This window comes from Rhododendron vialii, chromosome 10a, assembly GCF_030253575.1.
Source record: "Rhododendron vialii isolate Sample 1 chromosome 10a, ASM3025357v1".
NCBI lineage: Eukaryota > Viridiplantae > Streptophyta > Magnoliopsida > Ericales > Ericaceae > Rhododendron > Rhododendron vialii.
This window is the reverse complement of record NC_080566.1, coordinates 11,739,404-11,759,994: the sequence shown is the minus strand read 5'-3', so window position 1 is coordinate 11,759,994 and position 20,591 is coordinate 11,739,404. Positions and strand designations below refer to the sequence as shown.

General features: G+C 36.6%; 1 protein-coding gene and 2 long non-coding RNA genes across 3 annotated transcripts; 2 read left to right on the top strand and 1 right to left on the bottom strand.

The window, feature by feature from the left end:
- The first annotated feature begins 220 nt into the window (after positions 1-220).
- On the top strand, positions 221-1,372 carry LOC131304369 (uncharacterized). Its single transcript, XR_009192387.1, has 3 exons — positions 221-474; positions 860-909; positions 1,082-1,372. It is a non-coding gene; the product is annotated as an uncharacterized LOC131304369 (long non-coding RNA).
- Positions 1,373-5,464: 4,092 nt separating this feature from the next.
- LOC131304756 (uncharacterized) lies at positions 5,465-6,327 on the top strand. The gene is made up of 3 exons (XR_009192467.1): positions 5,465-5,736; positions 5,872-6,036; positions 6,146-6,327. It is a non-coding gene; the product is annotated as an uncharacterized LOC131304756 (long non-coding RNA).
- Positions 6,328-12,989: 6,662 nt separating this feature from the next.
- On the bottom strand, positions 12,990-20,333 carry LOC131302744 (protein CROWDED NUCLEI 4-like). The gene is made up of 9 exons (XM_058329551.1): positions 19,892-20,333; positions 18,842-19,051; positions 18,511-18,764; positions 17,207-17,477; positions 16,996-17,079; positions 15,282-16,798; positions 14,963-15,125; positions 13,433-13,549; positions 12,990-13,336 (listed from the first exon to the last, which is right to left on the bottom strand). The coding sequence occupies exons 1-8, from the start codon at positions 20,066-20,068 to the stop codon at positions 13,442-13,444; spliced, it is 2,784 nt and encodes a 927-aa protein (XP_058185534.1). The 5' UTR covers positions 20,069-20,333; the 3' UTR covers positions 12,990-13,336; positions 13,433-13,441.
- Between the last annotated feature and the right edge of the window lie 258 nt (positions 20,334-20,591).

The window sequence follows — 20,591 nt, the reverse complement described above, 5'->3', positions numbered from 1 at the left end:
TAGACCGGGGAATTGAATATTAATGGATGGGGGCGGATTTTGGGTGTCTTATCTTATTTTCAAAAAAGACAGAAAGAATGGATCGTCTATCATATCTATATAATAAAACATAGCTGTATTTGAATTCAAAAGATAACCAACGCCCCACAAAAAATCTATGCACTTTTGCTGTGTGTGTAACATTTTTGCTTCAAAAAAAGGGAAGTGCAGCCACCGATGGAGCACATCGTCGTCTCTCTCTCTCTTTGGAGAAACCGATCTGCTCCATCTTCTCTCTCTCTCTCTCTCTCTCTCTCAACCAACAATACCTCTCCGTCTTCGTCTTCCGAATCCCACCAACGCCAAGCCGCCGATGACTTCCACCAGTCCACACGCTCTTTTCCCTCCATCACTCTATCAATCGTCTCTCTCCCCCATACCCACCGCCACTCCCCTCTCTATTTTGATTTCAGGTTCTCTCTCTCATTCGTCCAGGTATACTGTTGCTCCCCTTTTTTCCAATTTTGTAACCCTAATTTTTGAATTAGTGTTTGTTGCAACCTTTTTTTTATGGCTTTAAAGATAAGGAAAGAGAATTTGGGGAAAATCAAATTCCTTCTCATCTTCTATATTCTGCCTGTTTTTCTGGAAAAAATTGTAGGGAATATAAAAGGAACAGGGCATCCAAAATGGTGTTATAGGCTATAGGGAAAGAGATGAAAAGAAAAATCTTTCTCAGAATGAGAAATTGTTTAGAAAGAAATAGGGCATCCAAAATGTTGATTTATATTTTTGTGCTGCGTTATTGTTTATGCCTATTCGAGGAAGCTACTTTTTGTTTGGAAGTTAGCGTTCTTACGGTCATTACTGTAACTTTCAGGGCATGAAGTACTTGGATGAAAATTAGTGAGTCTGAAAGTGCTTTTGGAGGTAAAAGAAACATTGTTTTTCTTTTCAGGGCATTAAGTACTTGCATTATTTTCCTTTAATTCTTTTTGACTCCAATACAGTTATTGTTTGAAAAATCAAGGTAGCATATCTTTTGGCAAATGGAGTTTGTTCCTTTTTGCCTTATTAACTGTTGTTGATTTTTGCTCTATAGGTTTTAAGATACCATACCCACATCCAAAATATGCTCTTTCAAACTCAACTGAGTCGACATGAAAAGACTTTAAGTAAGCAATCTCGAACCCATCTTTGGCCTTTGTTTTGTCTGATTGGAAATGGTCCTCTTTGATTCTGTTAAGAGACTCAATCTTTGTTGGTCATTACGATAATTTGTTTGGCATTTGGTTTTTGGTTATTTTTGTTTGTTTGGCATTGAAATATGACTAACCTGTAATGTGGCTATTTTTCTTCATAACTTTGGTATTGTAACCATCTCTGTATTTATTTTCTATATCACCAAGTATATGTGAAGTCACCATCTCATGCTTATCTAAAAGAAGTCACCTGTTATAGCCATAGGAGCCACATTGTCTCGCATTGGCATGGCAGACGAATTTGGTGATCTTGAACTATTGTAATTTGGATAGCATGAGAAACTCAATAGAGACAGCCGGACATTTGTTTATGTTAGCGACAAAGAGTAGTTTTTTCTTCTTCTTTTTTGCCTTCACCAGAGTAGCAGGAACCACCGAGGTCAAAGGTAACCACTCTCCCACCTTCACTGCTAAACAAATGATTTCATATGGATTTTGTTTTTCATTATCGCTTTCCATTTGCATGGATTTTTTTTGGTAACTCGAGGGAGAGTCATGTTGGTTGGACAAGGTATATCAGTTGAGGGACATGGTAATTGTCATAGATGAGTCTGATTCTTGAACGTAGGTTGACACATCTTCAACATCACCTTACTCCCACTGAACTGTTGATGATGCATCTCATTGGAAATGCTTCTGGTGCTGTTCAATATGATGGATAAGCAAGGAAATGACTCTGGTCACTAGGGTAGGATATATAGTCAGTGTCAGTGTGCCGCAACTGGCTTCTCTCTTTTGGCTGTCAATTGCATGCAGTTTGACCGTTCACCTTTTTTTATTTCTTTTCATTCCGTTTTCAGATTAGATTAGAGACTATGAGAACTATTAGTAATACTGTTTAATAGGCAGCTGTACAAAACAAAGTCTGGTCTGGGGAAATCCCTTCCTACTCTGCTCTGTTGTTCATTCCTTATATTTTGTACTGTACAAGGTTTTCCTTAGCGTACCTTTAGTTCCAGAGATCGAGCATAAAGATAGCCATAGGTTGGTTGACAAACCCAAGGGCAAAGCAAAGCCAGCAAGCTACGGCTTCAAATAGAGAATCAAAAGGTGTTAAATGGAGCCATTTTCTCATGTGCCCGAAAGAGAAAGGGACGAATTGAAGCGTTAGAGATGTTTGCACTTTTTTTTTTGTGCCCTAAAGGCAAACTTGTAACAACTCGTAATTTTTAACAATAATAATAGTATTTAAAAAGCTTTATTCTTAATAATAAAATTCTCTTTATTATTAAATATATACAATTATAATTAATTTATCCTAATTATCTTATTTTTATTTTATTTCTTTCGTTACAAATTACATGCATGCATAATTACGAATTTCCTTCCACCTCTCCCTCTCCTACTCAGTCTTTACTTCCTCCATAACCCTATTTTTCGTCCATATTCTGTCCATCTCAAAGCTAAGAGTTAGAATTCCATTAAAACACAATTTTATCACCCTTATCAAAAAAAAATTCTCTTATATATACCCCATAACTCCGACCCTAGGGCACACCACGCCACTCCCCACATCCCAGTCCAGAAGAGAGAGAGAATTCAGAGAAAACAAAGCTCCAATCCATGGAGTTTTAGAGAGAGAAGGAAAGAGAGAGAAAAGTGGGTTTCATAGCCACGACCAACTGAGACCTGAATTGATCATTCCAATCACTTCCCTCAACCCCAAGCATTCCCAAGCATCATTCAGTTCGAGCCCAAGGTCCCCCGATCGCCAAAACCGAAGTTGTCTTCTCCAAAAACTCAAGATTCATTTTAAAATCAATTCGATCCAAACCAAGGTATTATAATCCTATCCAACCTCTTTTCTAAGTATATTAAATGTTTTTAAGCGTAACCATATGCCTTACATGGACCCATGCATCAAAATCGTGAAGAAAAACGAAAAAAACCGAATCTGGACGCAACCTTGCGGCCGCAAGGTTCCGGCCGCAAGAACCAGGCCTGACCTTGCGGTGAAAGCCTCAGCCGCAACCTTTGACCGGTCAGACCTTGCGGTTTGACCTGTTTTGTTTCGAATCGACTTTTCGACATCCCGAACACTGTTTTTGACCCCCGAACTATTTTTTCTAGACTTTTCACACCTCAAAGATCATAACTTGTTAAGATCATTTTTTTTAATTATCTATTTATTAAATTATTTATTAGTTATCTATCAAAGTTTACAAACGAAAAATCTTTGCGACCATCCAAACAACGTTTTAACACCCAAACTAATTTTTCCTAGACTTCTTGCATCTCAAAGATGATATCTTGTTAAATTAATATTTTTTTATTTAATTTACTATTTATTGTTATTTCTATAGCATTTCAAATCAAAAATTCTTTACGACCTTATAAACCTTATTATAAATGCCCGAATAATTTTATTTAAACTCTCTATATTCTGAAGATGAAATTTTGTTAACCGTAACATATTTTAATTTGTAAATTATTTATTATCTATTTACTTCACTTTCGGCCACTTTATTTAACGTCTTTATTTAAATTAATCCCGTGACCCTCCGAACCCAACTTTTGACACTCAACTGGTTGCGTAGGACCTTTAGGACTCTTATTGAGGTCATGATAAATATTCCAATATTTTTATCTAATTAATGTATTTAATTAATTTTTAATTAATCTATTATCTTAGAATTAATTAATAAGAGCCCAGAAAATTTTCCTTTTAAATTATTTTAAAACTCTTACTTTATTATTGACATTGTGACCATACAAGATTAAGGGCAACGGCCCATTCATAAAAAGTTGCGTGATTTCATTATTTATTAATTGTTTTAATTATTGTTGATTAATTGCATATTGTGCCGATACTTGATTTAAATGCTAGATTGGACCCTAGAGACATGGGGTGGTATTGCGAAATAGAATTCATCTAGACGATGCTAGATAATGGATAAACTGGAAAGTTTTTATTTTTAGATTGCCTGCAGGCGGATTTTGTGATTGTGATGAGATTTGTGATGAGATTGAAACTAGCGGGTGTCCAGTGATGAATTAATACTGGCGGGTGTCCAGTGGTGATTGTGATGTGGTTTATGAAATGGTACATAAGATAAGCGAACTCTAGTCGTGATTCAGGCATGATAAGCTTTCCCCTTGTTGTAGTTATTGGGATGCATACTCGGTACATAACTTAGGTGCATCTGCGACATCAAAGGGAAGTGATCTCATGGGACCGAGCATGGCTAGCGGTTGGGGAGGAAAGATCCCGCGGAGGAGATCTTAGATTTCACATTAGAATAATGAATAGTAATAAACTGATGTTTGTGAATTTTTGTTCTACTTTCGTCTCTTTATTATCCTATTACTTGCTAACTGTAAAGTAAGAGGGGTAGTTGGGTTGGATTATACTACGGGGTGAACTCTTTCACTCAGGTACGAATTGCTTGGCTTCCGTGCCAGATTTTGCAGAAAATCCAGAAGAGGCGCAGAATCTCGAAGGTGAGCAGTATTATGTTGAGAAGGATCCAGAGGCTGAGGCTGAGGCTGAGGCTGAGCCAGAGTATGCTTGGGATCCGTATCAAACTTAGAAGATGGCTCTGTTATTTTGTTTAGTTTATTATCACAAAGACTATTTCCAGTATTTCTATAATAATTTGTAATAGACGAAACTTTAGGGTGAATTATCCCGTTTGGATTTTGAATTTTAATTCAATAAATTTTTAGAAATCAATATTTAAAACCTCCGATTTTATTTCTAAAAATCGGGGCGTTACAAAACTAAATGACTTAAGCTGTTAGTTTGGTACACATAGTAGTTTGCACTTTTTTTTTGTTCGCTAGATTAAAGGATGTTGCATGAACCAAACTAAGTTGGATATAGAGTGAATCAAACTAATATGTTGATGCATACTCTACAATGTATAATTGAGATGAGTATTATTTTGTTTGATTAATTGTTCTAAAAAATTACGTGCTAATCTAGGTTTGCCGAAGACAAAAATGCACAGAAGTTGGTAGCATGGAATCGCACTCATGGATTTTTGCTCCCATAGACACTAATAATTTCAAATGCCAAGAGAATTCGAATAAACCAATTTGCGTTCATGCTGTACAATGTAAGATTTTTCTGTACATGATTTCATGGTTAATATTTTTTTCATTATATACCTACACTTCGAATTTGTGAATTTTTTCGTGCGTACAATAGTATCGCATTATTGGCCGCATCGAAAAAATATATGTTGAACACCTATGGGTTGATTTATGCAATACATGCTTTAAGCAAGTTGAAGATCAGTATGGTTGGGTTGTGTGTAATCAATGCGGACAAGAATATGTCCAAACCGTAACCAGGTATTCATTTTTATAATGAGTACTACAACTTAGATGTAACACATCCAAAGCGGTTGAATTATTCGCATGCATCTTAGATATAATGTAAAGATGGCCGTGAAAGACTCCACTGGCTCAATGGAGCTCTTGCTAAAGGATACGAAGGCAGAATTTATCTTACAATGTGTCGCATCCAATCTGAAGAAATTAATGTTAAAAGGTAAATACTTAAAAGCTAGATATAAATCACACTATATAGAATTAAGATAATATAGCAATACCTTTATTTGTTATGTTTTGCCAAGATAGAATTTAAATAATATAGCAATACCTTTATTTATGATGTTTTGCCAAGATAATGGGGTGCAAATGTTCACAGACTATGTTTCTCAATATTATGGACGCTCATACGTGTTTATTATTGTTGCTCCAAAGGCTGCGTGTCTTGACCATTGTGTCTCTGTTGTGACTTTCGTATTAAAAGTTGATTCGTGAGAAGGATGTTTGCACATTTTCAAAGGTAATAAATGATTAGACAGATTGTAGGTGTCATAAGTTGTCCTTTTTATTTCATTGTCATACCCAGATTATACATAAATCACTTCACATTTTTAATCTTATTTATGTAGGAATGTCGAGGACTGACAAAGGAACAATGGGGTCGTCATGATAAGAGCTTTGTTAAGATATTGGGAATCTCATAATGACATTTTATTTGTTACGTTAAGTTTTACAAATATATATTCAGTTTGACTTTATTTAATTTTTATTATGTGTGTTGGGTGATTTGTTGATTTTGGAAATTTTTGACCCGCTTGAATATTTTTTGCACCTCAATTTGTCCTGCGCATGTACCGGTGCTCCCTTTGCTCATTGTTTGACCCGTGCCTTCAGGCACGGGCATTCGCATTTTGGAAAAAAACTAAATAGAGATGTGTTTGAATCCAAAAGACAACCAAGGCTTATGATTTATCCCCTCTCATGCATAAATCTCTGCCCTCCATTCTACAAAATGGCAAGTCCGTAAATACTTAACTTTTGGGAGACATTTTAGTGAGGGAGGAAGGAATCCCAGAAAATATTCTCCCTCCCACACATGTTGATTTTGAAAATCCAAAATCCAGACCTCATCTCTCCTTCTCCTCCGTCTAGGTCTCCTCCCCTCTATCCATCCGAAGTCCAAAAGGCAACCAGAGAAAGTGGGAGAAACCAACGAATTGGGGGAAAGGTCAAGTTTCTCTCAATCTCTCACTCTCCATGTTTTCTTGGTTAGTTCTCTCTCTGTCTACCATCTTCTTCTTCGGTGAGAGGTCCTTCGATCACCACAAGAGTCATCATAGGTCACCAACACATGATCCGGAACAATATACGAGGCAACTTCTCTATGTACATAAACAGCCTTTGTGAGTTCCATTTTTAATTCGTTCAGTACCCTTTTCTGTTTTGAAATTTGCAATTATTGCTGGTTTTTGGTTTCTTATTAATCACACATGACATAAGTTCATTGCATTCAAAGTGTTTGTTAAAATGCGTGGTAGAAATAAAATTATAGAACTCCATTCAAATATCTAAAAAATGAAATTGTAGAACTGAATAATTAGCATCAGGGGCCAAGGAAACAAAATTTATGGGCTTCCTGATATTTTCTGTTGGTAACTTCTCAAATGTTTCTTTTGGGTAAGTTCTTCTCGAATTTTTTTGTTGGTAACTTTACATAAAATGCTTCGACCACAATTTATATGCTTTCATTAGTATAAAGTTGCGTGTGGATTTTCTTCCCTAATTTGTGCACTTCCAATCGAACTGTTGTGAATGTGATTGTGCGTTAGTTTTTGAGGAAGGTTATGAAAAAAAGAAAATATATTACAAAGACGTTGAATAAATATTTAGTTGCAGTTACATGCACGTAGTAGTAGGTGCCCATCTTCTATGGATGACTTTCTATGGCAACAGTCAGGTATTACAAAGACGTTGAATAAATATTTAGTTGCAGTTACATGCACGTAGTAGTAGGTGCCCATCTTCTATGGGTGACTTTCTATGGCAACAGTCAGGTAATATATTTATCAAAACTATATGACCGTTGCCATAGAAAGTCACCCATAGAAGATGGGCACCTACTACTACGTGCATGTAACTGCAACTAAATATTTATTCAACGTCTTTGTAATATATTTTCTTCTTTTCATAACTTTTCTCAAAAACTAACGCACAATCACATTCACAACAGTTCGATTGGAAGTGCACAAATTAAGGAAGAAAATCCACACGCAACTTTATACTAATGAAAGCATATAAATTGCGGTCGAAGCATTTTATGTAAAGTTACCAACAAAAAAATTCGAGAAGAACTTACCCAAAAGAAACATTTGAGAAGTTACCAACAGAAAATATCAGGAAGCCCATAAATTTTGTTTCCTTGCCCCCTGATGCTAATTATTCAGTTCTACAATTTCATTTTTTAGATATCTGAATGGAGTTCTATAATTCTATTTCTACCACGCATTTTAACAAACACCTTGAATGCAATGAACGTATGTCATGTGTGATTAATAAGAAACCAAAAACCAGCAATAATTGCAAACTTCAAAACAGAAAAGGGTACTGACCGAATTAAAAATGGAACTTACAAAGGCAGTTTATGTACATAGAGAAGTTGCCTCGTATATTGTTCCGGATCATGTGTTGGTGACCTATGATTCTCGTTTCAAGTAAAGGACCACTGACTCTGACAAATATAAATTAGCCCATAATTGAACCCATCAAAACACAAATCATCAACCCACCACAAATTTTCTTTGAGAAAAAAAAAATGATTGAAATAACAAAAATAAATAAAGAAACAGATATAATCGAAAACCCAAAAAATTACCACCATCTATCCCTGGGAACAGTAAGATGGATATCGGGATCGGGATACACTTTGATGTTGAGAAATCTAGGATCGTTGTCTTCTGGTTGTTCTTCTCGTACATCCTTGGCCATCGTGCAGTTGGTCAGATCTGCAAGTTAAACCTTCAATTAGAAAAGTAAATACACGAAACAGGGGAGAGAGAAATTAGGGTTCAAGAAGACTCTCGTGGTGATCGAAGGACCTCTCACCGAAGAAGAAGATGGTAGAGAGAGAGAGAACTAACCAAGAAAATATGGAGAGTGAGAGATTGAGAGAAACTTGACCTTTCCCCCAATTCGTTGGTTTCTCCCACTTTCTCTGGTTGCCTTTTGAACTTCGGATGGATAGAGGGGAGGAGACCTAGACGGAGGAGAAGGAGAGATGAGGTCTGGATTTTGGATTTTCAAAATCAACGTGTGTGGAGCGAGAATATTTTTTGGGATTCCTTCCTCCCTCACTAAAATGTCTCCCAAAAGTTAAGTATTTACGGACTTGCCATTTTGTAGAATGGAGGGCAGAGATTTATGCATGAGAGGGGATAAATCATAAGCGTTGGTTGTCTTTTGGATTCAAACACAGCTCTATTTTATTTTATAGATTTTTTTAGTGTTTTGCAACTGTGTTAGATTTGTGTAAAATGATCTTTTCTTTTATCTCTAATTTTGTTGTTTCTTATTTATGCCTTGATAGCAGCAAGGGGTGAATGATAGTAGAAAAGTTATTGAGATTGAATGTGATTCAACAATGCAAGGGTTGAATAAATTCTTCAGGTTGAGATTGAATTGGTTTCTGCATATGTTGTCACTCTTAAATTTTCAAAGTCGTAATTTGTGCCAATGCGGTTTTGGTTGGAGTTGCATTATCGTGGAGAGAGTACTTTTCGGTATCTCCGATTCCACATGCAATTTTTTTATTGGCATGAGGGGTTGTTTACTGGTGGAATAATTCAATCATTAGCCTCATGAGTCATGACTAAAAGGGTGTATGGTAGAAAATCTATTCCCCAGGTTTACTACTGGGTTTTTGTTGCGTTTTCATGTTTTCATCGTTGTTTTGAATAGGGAAATGATTCATGATAACTCTGAATTTTATATATACAGAATCAAGTTATCCAGATCAACGGGTATGCTTGCTATTTTTTTCGTAGTTGGAACTTGGAATCGTTGGACAGGGGGTTGAGATATTACATGTGAGCCCATTATTGATTTGCATGTGTTGAATGTTTGAGTCGTGCCTTCAGGCACGGGTATTCACTAGTACTAATATAAAATAGAGCAGTTTTTGTCTACTCATATAAACGGTAAACCCAACACCATCTACAACTGTCGAATCAAATTTTGAATAGTTTATATCTGTCCGTTCGAGAATATACTTCCTAATATAAACCTCCTAATCTTATGATTGGTAAATTCTTTCAATCGATTGCTTTTAAGTTTTTTTTTTTAAAGGCTTGATTTTTCTCTAAGTTTAAATCAAATCAATTATTGATTTCCCTCTATAGTTGATTTCCGTACATTCGATTCAATAATTTTTAGCTACATGTGGAAATCAACCTAAAAGGAAACAATTAAAAAGCAAATATTGAATGAATATAAGGCCATCCACAGTGGCATAATCAAAAATGGATAACCAAAAGTTGACACATCAGCTTTTGATTATTCATTTAAGAGGTTACTAAGCTTAACAATGTTGAGGTCCACAATGGTCACTTCTAGTCCATAACTAAAATAAGGGATACACTACAATTTCACTCTCTCTCCCCTTGTGTTTTCCACCATTGATCACTTCCCTCCATTACACTTTTTTTTTTGCAAAAATATATCAATTTTCTCCTTTAATTTTGGGGAAAGAATTGGTGACTTCCTTTCCTAATATTATGAATTTGGAAAAAAAATCATGTACTAAAAAAAAAAAAAACCAGATGTGTTCTTGAATTTGTAAAAAAATGTAAGGTTCTTTATGTACTCAATCACAGGGAGAGGAACAAAAAAAGAATAAAATAAAAATGGAAAAAAAAAAGTGAAATACCTGAATGTGGTGGCAAATGTTTTCCACCATTGATCACTTCCCTCCATTACGGTTTTTTTTTTGGCAAAAATATATCGATTTTCTCCCTTAATTTTGGAGAAAAAATTGGTGACTTCCTTCCCTCATATTATGAATTTGAAAAAAAAATCATGTACTCAAAAAAAAAAAAAAAAAACGGATGTGTTCTTGAATTTGTAAAAGAATGCAAGGTTCTTCATGTACTCAACCACAAGGAAAGGAACGAAAAAGAATAAAATAAAAACGGAAAAAAGTGAAATACCTTAATCCGGTGACAATGAGTTGAATTGTAAATGATTGAAAGATATGAGCTTTACTTTTGGAGGGAAAGAAAAAGAAAGAGTTTGTGGCTGAAGAAAATGAGATATAGAGTGGGCGAAGAAAATATCATTTGAAACACGTGTGTACATAAATTTTAGAACCAGTTAACTTATGTGGTGTGAGATCCACAAATTTTGATTATTGAAAAAAGATTGCTAGTTTTGGTTATCCAAAGCCCAAAATTTGATTATTTCTAAGAATGTTGTTAAGTTTGATTATACCATTGTGAGCCATCTTTTACTCCAATATTGTTAACTTTAAAAATAATTTGCTTTTGATTATGCCACTGTGGATGGCCTAAGGAAATCAACTTTAGAGGGAAATCAATAATTGAGTTGATTTAAATTCAAAAAGATAATCAAGCTTTTTAAGGAAAAAACTTAAAAGCAATTAATTGAAAGAATTTACCAATCATAAGGTTAGAAGATTTATATTAGGAAGTATATTCTCGAACGGATAGATATAATCTCTTAAAAATTCGATCCGACTGTTGTAGAGAGTGTTGGGTTTCTAGATTAGAAAATTGAAAATAGTGATGAGAGATCAAAAACGAAAGCAAAAATTTGAGATAAAAAACTTTTTGTGTTCAAAACGCGTTGTTTCGTGCCTTTAGGCACGGGCAATCCCTAGTTTCTTATGAATGAGGACAAGAAGAAGGATGCGTTGGGAGAAAAGGAACGTCCTAAAATTTTGCCTTTTTGTTTTGGAAAAATTACAGTTAATCTTATCAACAAAATCATATCTTGATTTTCTTTGTAACGATAATTTAAGGTTACTGTGGGAAGGATAATTTAAGGTTACTGTGGGAAGGAGAGGGGAACGAGGAAAAATTATTTGGTGCTGTTAGGGCAATGCTCGCACACCATACATTTGTCGTTTGTGGGAGCTCACCTCCGATGTGTGAATCCTAAGATAGTGTATGGTGGAAGAGGTCCCTAGAGCATTGCTCCAGAAGCACCAATATTTATCAGGAGACGAGAGGGTGACCGTGTGGGATGGGGATGAGGAATGACGATCTTCATGGGTTTACGTAGGGTTTGGTGGGTTCGCAAGCCTTTCAATGGATTGATTGGTTACACCCCTCAATGGTTTAATTACGACTTTCATTGGTTTAGTCATAAGGGTGCATATAGTACGAGAGTGTGTATTGTAGCATTACCCAATGATGAAAACTTAACTTTACCAAGTTGAAACCCACAACTTCGACGTTTCTATCAATCTCAAGACATATTAACAACATCGACTTTGTTCTTCTTTGAAATAGTTTTATTGTTTACGAAAGATGTTAAATAAGATCAGGATCCTATTTTTGTTTATTTTCATAACTTATTTCCCCCTTTTTTCCTCATGGAGAGAGTCACAATTAGTAGTATTAGTTGCAATGAGATTTAAACCTCAGTCAAATGCATAAAAGTACACAAAGCATATCTCGCTGGGCTAACATTGCACTTGCCATTGCGGAGTCCAATATATTGCGGCCTAATAATCCCAGCCATCAACCAATCCAAAATATAAAAATATAAAAAACAAAAAAACTATGTATAAAAAATGAGGCTTTCAGCGTTTGAACAGATCGTGGCATTATACCCACCCTTTGAGAAAATGGTGGGGCGGCTCAACATGGCACCCAGGGTCCAAGCAAACTCTCTACATTCAAAAAATGAGCTAAAAATTTCTTGTTTCTTTTATATAATTGTATTTTTTTAATATTATCAACACTGAATCATTCATACATAGTCAAAGTAAGTGAAAAATCACCTAAGTTTACAAGTAGGTATGTACTATAACTCGAGTAAACAAAATAAACTAGGCCCAATAAAATTTCACCCAAATGTAAACATGTGCATTAAGGATAGAGCTTTATATACCAAAAAAAAAAAAATTTCTTTCTAATTTTGTCACTGCTGAACTAAAATTCTGGAGCCGCCGCTATTTACTAGTGAACACAATATAGTGAACAAATAAGTTTCTAACAAATAACTGGCGTGCCTTTGCACACATGCATAATTCCGCTACCATTAGCTTAGCTGCGCTTTTTCTTATGGGCAGAGGTGGTCATCAAGGAGGACAAATGAAGCTTTCTTTCTTTCTTTCTTTTTTGTGAATTTCGACGAGCTGAATTGTGCGAGCATGTGTGTGTGTGAGAGGGGTTTACCAAAGCAAATTCAAGAAACTACGCAGCCACAACTGGAAATGTGCAGCACCCATTCGCCTTGACCCAAAAATTGAAAAAGTGTCAATAGCATAATGACTAACATTCACCACCAAAACGACCAAACACTATAAATACCAAAGCCGATAACCCACAAACAATAACACAAACACCACTCTATGCAGGCTAATGCCAACCTCCCTATGGATCCCAATGGCGATAAACTGCCTTACACAATACTCCACACAGGTTAAAAGCCACTACTAGAAAAGAATATACAGGTGCCTTACATATAACGCTGAAATACGCCATTTACATGATTGACCTCCTGTTAAACAAGTCGCAGGCAATAACCAAAAAAACAACCACCCGTAATTCTATACTGCAGGCTTCTGTTCTGTACTGCACCTGATCAGCAGTTAACATTAGGAAAGTGAACTTCAGAAAGCTTTCAAATTATTGGATAAAAGGGAGAAACAACCGGAGGAGACACAGAAAATATACCTTTTCGTATTACTGTTGTGGGCACAGCTGCTTAGCCTTCCCGTTTTCATCGAATCTGGAGTTGCCATGATCTTCAAGCTTCTCCTCACTTTCCTTAGAGATTACTTCTTGTTGGTACTACAGAGAGAGAACATACAAGAATTATTAAAGGTACATTACAAAAGCAAGAAACAAAATAAGATGAATGCAAGTCATATAAACAATTTACAACAGAGCTCATGAAGAAATAACTACTGTCAGACTTCAGTGACAGTTGTGATTTTAATCACTGAAACCCATTCCAAGGGGCAGTGAGTGAGAAATCATACACAAGTGACTGGAAGAATTTAGGATACAGCCATAAAGTATACCAGAGGGGCAACCCATTAACAAGAGAAATCTCAAGAATAATAACAGTTAAACAGCAGGATGATATATATATCACTATATCAGGTGCAGAAATTGCAGCACATAAGCAGCTTACTGGACAAGACAGCTTGAAGCACGTGCTAATGGAATAGCTACCACAATCAAATTATCAAGGAAGAGAGGAACAGCGTGAGATTGTCATATTACATAGATCCTTATTGCAACATAAAATATTAGGATATTTACCACTTATGAACATGATCATATTTATACACAAAGGAAATAAACACATCCTACATAAACTGATATGTCGCTTTCTCTGACCTCCTCCTAGTTTTTTTCTCGGAAACAAACCTATGGACAGAAATTAGAACAACGCAGTGATCTGGAACAAAAGATTTGAAATATGCTAGACTGATGGAGATTATTTTAGAATAAACGTGCACCCCAGATCAACTCATTGCTTGGTTTTCGATACAGCACTTGCAAGTTCCAAGATCAAGGCTTCAAGCTTGCTTGGCCAAAACTATAAGTACGTAATTTCATACAACGGAATCAGACTACTATGGCTCCACTGTCGGTTTGTTTATCTGCCATAGTCCATACATCCATGGATGCAGAAATCATAAACCAAGTTTCGAAACCCCAGAGTAACAATGCAGGAAGGATTTCAATGCCTTTTCTAAATCAGATGTAAAGAATGATTGCGTGCTGAGACTGGAGAGGGACAGTTGAGCATCATCCTCGTACAACATTGCTTTTACATTTTGTCAAAGGAATCACAATTCGGATAAACCCTTAGAAACACTTGTGCTACAGAAATTGCACACCCCACATCCACAAAAGTCAGGCTCCTTGTGATTTCTGTTATGGGAAGCACATCAGAAGTTCTCACTTTAAGCACCCTTAGCTAAAATTTTCAGTACACTAAAAACTAATCTTAAACACAAACAACCAAATTATCAAACAATCCAGCCACGATTAAGAGTTATTTCAAGTGTATCTTATAAACAGATGTAATGATTATTATCTGCCAGGCTACCACAAGACGAAAAATTAAAAACAAAATTTTTTTACAACTCCAACCATTGTTTCACCGAACTTTGTATGATAAGTATTATCATTTATTCACATGAATCAAGAGAAAAAAGTGGCAACACCTATATCGAAATTAGCACGTACCTGACTGTCCTCATCAACTCTTCCACCACCCATGGATGTTACTTCTCGAATTGTAATGATTTTATCTATATAAACCGTAGTCTCCTCAGCGCCTCCCAGAGTATGGTTCAATGGCATCAAAGCAAGTTCATCTTTTGGTGCATTTCCCCGTGTTGACAACACACTAACAACAAACAGATAGATAGCTAAATAAAATGGCAAAGCCAAATCAACAAACAAGGACTAGATTGTTTGTACAAAAAAGTGAGACCTACAAAGGTACAATTAAATCAACTAGTATACAAGAGAATTTCATATTATGGGAGTCATGGAACAATACCAGGGGTTTGTGGCCTCTTCTAATGGTGCTAAATCAATATCCTTGTGCTGCTTCCTTTTTTTATTACTCTGTGAGCGCTCTAGTAATGTATCAGCACAGCGTTTAAGCCATGAGAAAGGAGCAGAAACAGGAGTAGAAGGAACATCTGATCCATTTTTAGAAGAAAAATCAAGTCCAACGCAGTCTATTTTTTTATTAGTATCCATTTTAGCATCTTGTACAACAGTCTGCTGCTTCAGAACTCTTCTTGCTGAAATTTTTTGCCTGCTAGACAGTAAAATGGACTCTTGAATCTCAGGTGCAGTTATACAGTCTGGGGCTTCCTTTTCCAACTTCTTCATCTGTTCAATCTGAGCAAGAATCTCTTCTCTATCCACATGCAATAGCTCCCTTTGTTTCTCCAACTTCTGCCTTTGCACCTTAAGTTCTTCAATAGCATTGTTTAATTCTGCCCATTCCTTATCCCTCCGTTCATGATCTAAACTGATCTCTCTTCTCTCAGAATCAAGCTTTTGCATTTCTATATTAACTTGTTCCATTTCCTTTTCCACTGTTTCCCGAAGAGAAGCTATATGCTGAAGTTCTTTCTTCTTTTCTTCCTCAAAAACCTTCTCTCTTTCAAGGAGATTACTTTCAATTTCTTCACGCCTCTTACTAACACAGTTTTCTAGCTCTCTCTTCTGCATCTCAACATCCAGCAAGAAGTCAGTACGTTCTTTTTGAATCTTGCTAAACCACTCTGATCGCTCGTGTTCAATTTCAATCATAAAGGCTTCCCGATCATGAGAAAGTGACTCAACATCACGCTTATACTGATCCCACATTGCATCCCTCTCTAATTTAAGGCAATCTCGCTCATCCTTTAGAAACTTGGAAATGGCAAGTCTCTCCTCAGCCACACGCTCTGCTTCCTTTTGTAGTTCTACTCTTTTCTCATCAATTGATTCCCACTCAGTCTCGAATTTTGCCTTTTCTACTTTCAACTCATCAGCCAAAACCTCAAGTTCACACTTTTGAGCACTGATAGTATCAATTTCTTCTTTAAGCCTCATTTCTAAAACCAGTAGTTCACTTGTTTCACTTTTCATGGCCCCCATTTTCTCCTCTGCTTCATCAACTTCCTTTTTCCTGCCTTCGAGTAAATCCATAGACTTTTGAAGATCAAGCTTCGAGTTGTTGATCTCTGCTTTTTCCTTCTGCAAAAGGGCTTTTGTCTCCTCAGCTTCCCTTTCCGCAGCAAGGAGACTTTTCTCTCTCTCAACGAGTAAATTTGTCCTCTCTGTCAAATCCTTCTCCCTCTCTGCTAATGCCCTTGATTTAACCTCCAAGTCCTGTTCTTTCTCCAACATTACGTCCTCCTGTTGACTAAGATCCATCTCCCTCAACTCCCAAGCACGTCTCTTGGTCACCATTTGCTCTTCCACGTGTTTTTGCTTTGTCTCCAACTCTACCTCTAATTCAGACTTCCTTGCTTTCAAGGCAGCTTCGTGGTTAGCCATAACTTGTTGAATTCCATCCTAACATTGTTCATCAAGAGGGAGAGAACAAAATAATTGCAAATCATAACGAAAACTCGTGCTATTTCACCTATAACAATTGTCATTAAATATCGAACAATGCTGCAGCAACATCATCAATCACAACTTAAGTACTGGATCTATACAAGGATAATCAACTGGCATGAAAGAAATTGATAGTGAAGAGGAAGACTCACTGATTCCTTGCTCAAAAGTTTCTCCTGCAGGATAAGCAGGTCTTCCTCTCTCTTGTTCAGCTCGCATTCTCTTTTTATAACACCCTGTGAGAACTCAGGGAAATTTTGCATTAATTGCTCTTCGTGAACAAAACAGCAATCCAGTACACGATGTTTACAATTACCATGTTCGAGGATACAAAGGTAAATGAATTAAGTAATTTGTATATACCTCTTCCTTCGCTGACAAAGAAGCTACAGTTAGCTCCAGATAGCTTCTCTCCTCATTTAAGGTTCGAAGTTGCTTGTCAATATCCGCTTTAGATGACTCATACTCTTTCTCCAGTCGATTTAGTTCCTGAGATCTACTTAAAATGTAGTCCTCCCTTTGGTTTAGCAGAGCTTGTGCTTCGAGTAACCTTTTTTGCGATTCCTGCAGAGTTTTCTGCCTTTCGTATACAGATTGCCTCTCAAGAAGGATCTCTTTCTCTTTAGCATCACAACTAAACCATTAAGACAAAAACAAAGTCATAAGTTCCAGAAACCAGGCCACCTCATATAGAAAAAGAGTGTTTGGACGCCGTTGCTTGCATTGTGCACTATGCAGATTTCCGTTTGAGGTGATTGGGAGCAGTTTCTAGAATGGATTTTACAATAATGCATTTTGAAAAATGAACTCGAGCATGCAAAATCTAAAAATCACATCCGAAGAAACCTTTTGGATTATCCTTTTATTGCAAAAATGTTCTCTTCTACAAAAACTTATCCTGCATATGTTATCTTTCTGATTATAATTCAAAATTTAAAATCACAATTCAGGGATCCAAAATCTAGCAAATACTTGCACCTCCCGAACACCCACGAATATGCACTGGAAAAAACACAAATAATACATCACGACAAGTAGAAATGCATGAATTCGAGAATTTTGAAGCCAAATGATAGTATACGTCAACAAACATCCCAACAAAGGACACATATCAATAGCAGGCAATCAAATGGAAGCTCAAAGATCAGCTAACTCAAAGATCAGTTCATCTACAATGCTTTCGTCCAACTAATGTCAAATAGGTATGATCACTTCTGTCTAAGTTTAACTTTTCATATTGTTTCCTTACCATAAGCACAGGTTACGTTCCTGTCAATCTGCAAGAGGCGGGAAGCTGGTTTCACATTTCAGGACTCATTTATTGAATTTCATTTTCGGTAGGTAAGTAATATTTACCAAATTTCAATGTTGCGTTGAATTTCATGAAAATACAGACAAAAAACCAGCAACCTGGACAAGACCAGCAAGTAAAGGGTCGAGGTCATATGCATCAGATTGGACTCGCGCCTAGAGCAGTCTTGTATCATTCAGAACATCATGAACCGCTAACATGAATCAACCAAGCTTCCATTGACCCTTGGTCTTGTTGTCGAAAAATAGGACCAGATCATATTGAAATTAAAAAACAAAACAAAGTAACAGACCCATCTTCAGTGAAACACTGAAAGTACAATGATGAAGAAAAACAAGAGAAGGTAGAGACGTACTCCGACTTGAACGATATGATGCGTCTTCTGAGATCATCTTCCCGTGCTTCCACCTCATGTAACTTTCTTTCAGCAGCTCGGTGATACCGATTCGCTTCAGCTTCCAAAGACTCTGCTGCATGCAGCTTTGCCTCCGCCTCAACAAACTTTTTCTCAGCATTTTCCACCATACTTCGTGCTTCGCACAATTTGATCTCAGCTGCAAATTTTGTCTCAGCACATTCTGCACGCATCTCGTGCAGGGCCTTCTCAATCTACAAACAAGTAATAGTAAATGAGGAACAAAGATAATGATGTGACACATGGAAAGGAGGCTATTCAAGTACCATACATTTGCAACACACTCTTTCTCAATTCCGAGAGCCTTCTTCAAATTCTCCTCCCGTTTCTTGGCTTCCGCTAGAGTAGATGAGCGTGCAGCTTGATCCCTCCTATGCATTAACTCGCCTGAGTCAACAGAGGCTTTAATTGCCTCATACTTGGAAATCCATTCCTTTTTTTCCAATAAAAGAAGACCCATGTGGTGTTGATGCTCATACACCTACATAAAATTGAGATGTCCATATACACACTTAGACACGAAAGTCATAATTAGATTAATGTCATGTCCAGGTAGTCAGGTAGATTAGGAAAAATCTCATTAATCCATTAAACATCCAAGCTATTCACATTCTCTTGCCAAACGAATTATATAACAGACACAAGTAAGCCAACACTCTACAGCATACTATCTACAAGGACATAAACTGTTTCCCGCTCATCCCCCTTTTACGAACTATTCAATTTACTATTAAAAAATATCACCTTTGTTTGATTCTCCTCTCAAAAAATTTGTCTCCAAATTTTTTGAAGGTTTCGTCATTCATGTTTTCTCTCAGTGATTTTTTATCAAATTTTTAATTTACGTTTTACTTTTTAGATTTATATATCCTACCTTTATCCAAAAAGCAAACAAATTTGATGAAATGTTAAAAAAAATTACCAAAAGACGAAAATATATACAAACATGTAGAACTTTTTTATCTGACAACCAAACAAGGTTAACAGAAGTAAAGGATGTGAAACAAAATAGAATTGGCTTAGATAATCTTCTTTCTACTCTATTTTTCTTTTGTTTTCGCTTCTTTCAAATTCTTGAGATATAAAAGCATGTCACATCAAAGACAGGTACCTCTACAATCGAAAATAAAATTACGAACCTATAGCAAAAGGTGGAATGGTTAATTTCCCAGTAAAAGGCACAGGACGACCAACACATATAGCTAAAAATATATCACTGTGCTTGAGTTCTTCATATCCAAAATATAATTCCCATTACAAGTGAGAGAGAAATAAAAAGAGAAGACGCAACAAATGCAAAGAAACTAGAGAATTTAGAGACCTCAGCTTCAAGCTTGGCGATATAAGCAATTAGAGAAGCTTTATCCCTCCGCTTGATCGACTCTTCGTCGAACCCAGCCTCTCGAAGGCGCTTCCAGATCGCTTCGTCGCTCAGAGGCGTTCGCAGGACCATAGAACCGGGCGTCTTCGGAGAGATGGCCGATTGAGGACTCGCCATTTTCCCCCCAAACTTCTGAATCGAGAAAACCCTAGATTCTTAGGGTTTTAACCGCAAGCGTCGACCAGCGTCTTTCTTGATGCGTTCTTTTTGGACTAAAGTTCTTGATCTGTTGGTAGTTCTTGAGTAGTGGGGAGTCCAGTCACTCTCTACTTTTCTCTACCGAGCTTTTCTTGTGCCTTTTCTCTCTCTAAAATAAACTCTCGCTTTCTCTCTCTAGACTTTGTGTGTGTGCTGTGAAATTCTTTCACGAGAAGCTTTTGACTATTCAAACTGTAAAAAGCTTGCGGAGCTCAAGAAGGGGAAGGTAATGTGGTAAGTACCAGTATTTACGACGGCGTTTAGGGTTGCGAGGCCGCGCCTGCCTTAACTGGACACGAACCTTTTAGATTTTGAATTTTGAAAATTCGGAAAGATATTTGATTTGGTAAAATAACATATATACGAAAAGGAATTAAGAATCTCGCATGGCATTTTATAGTAGCATGAGATGATGACGTAACTGTAGAATTCATTTTTCAAA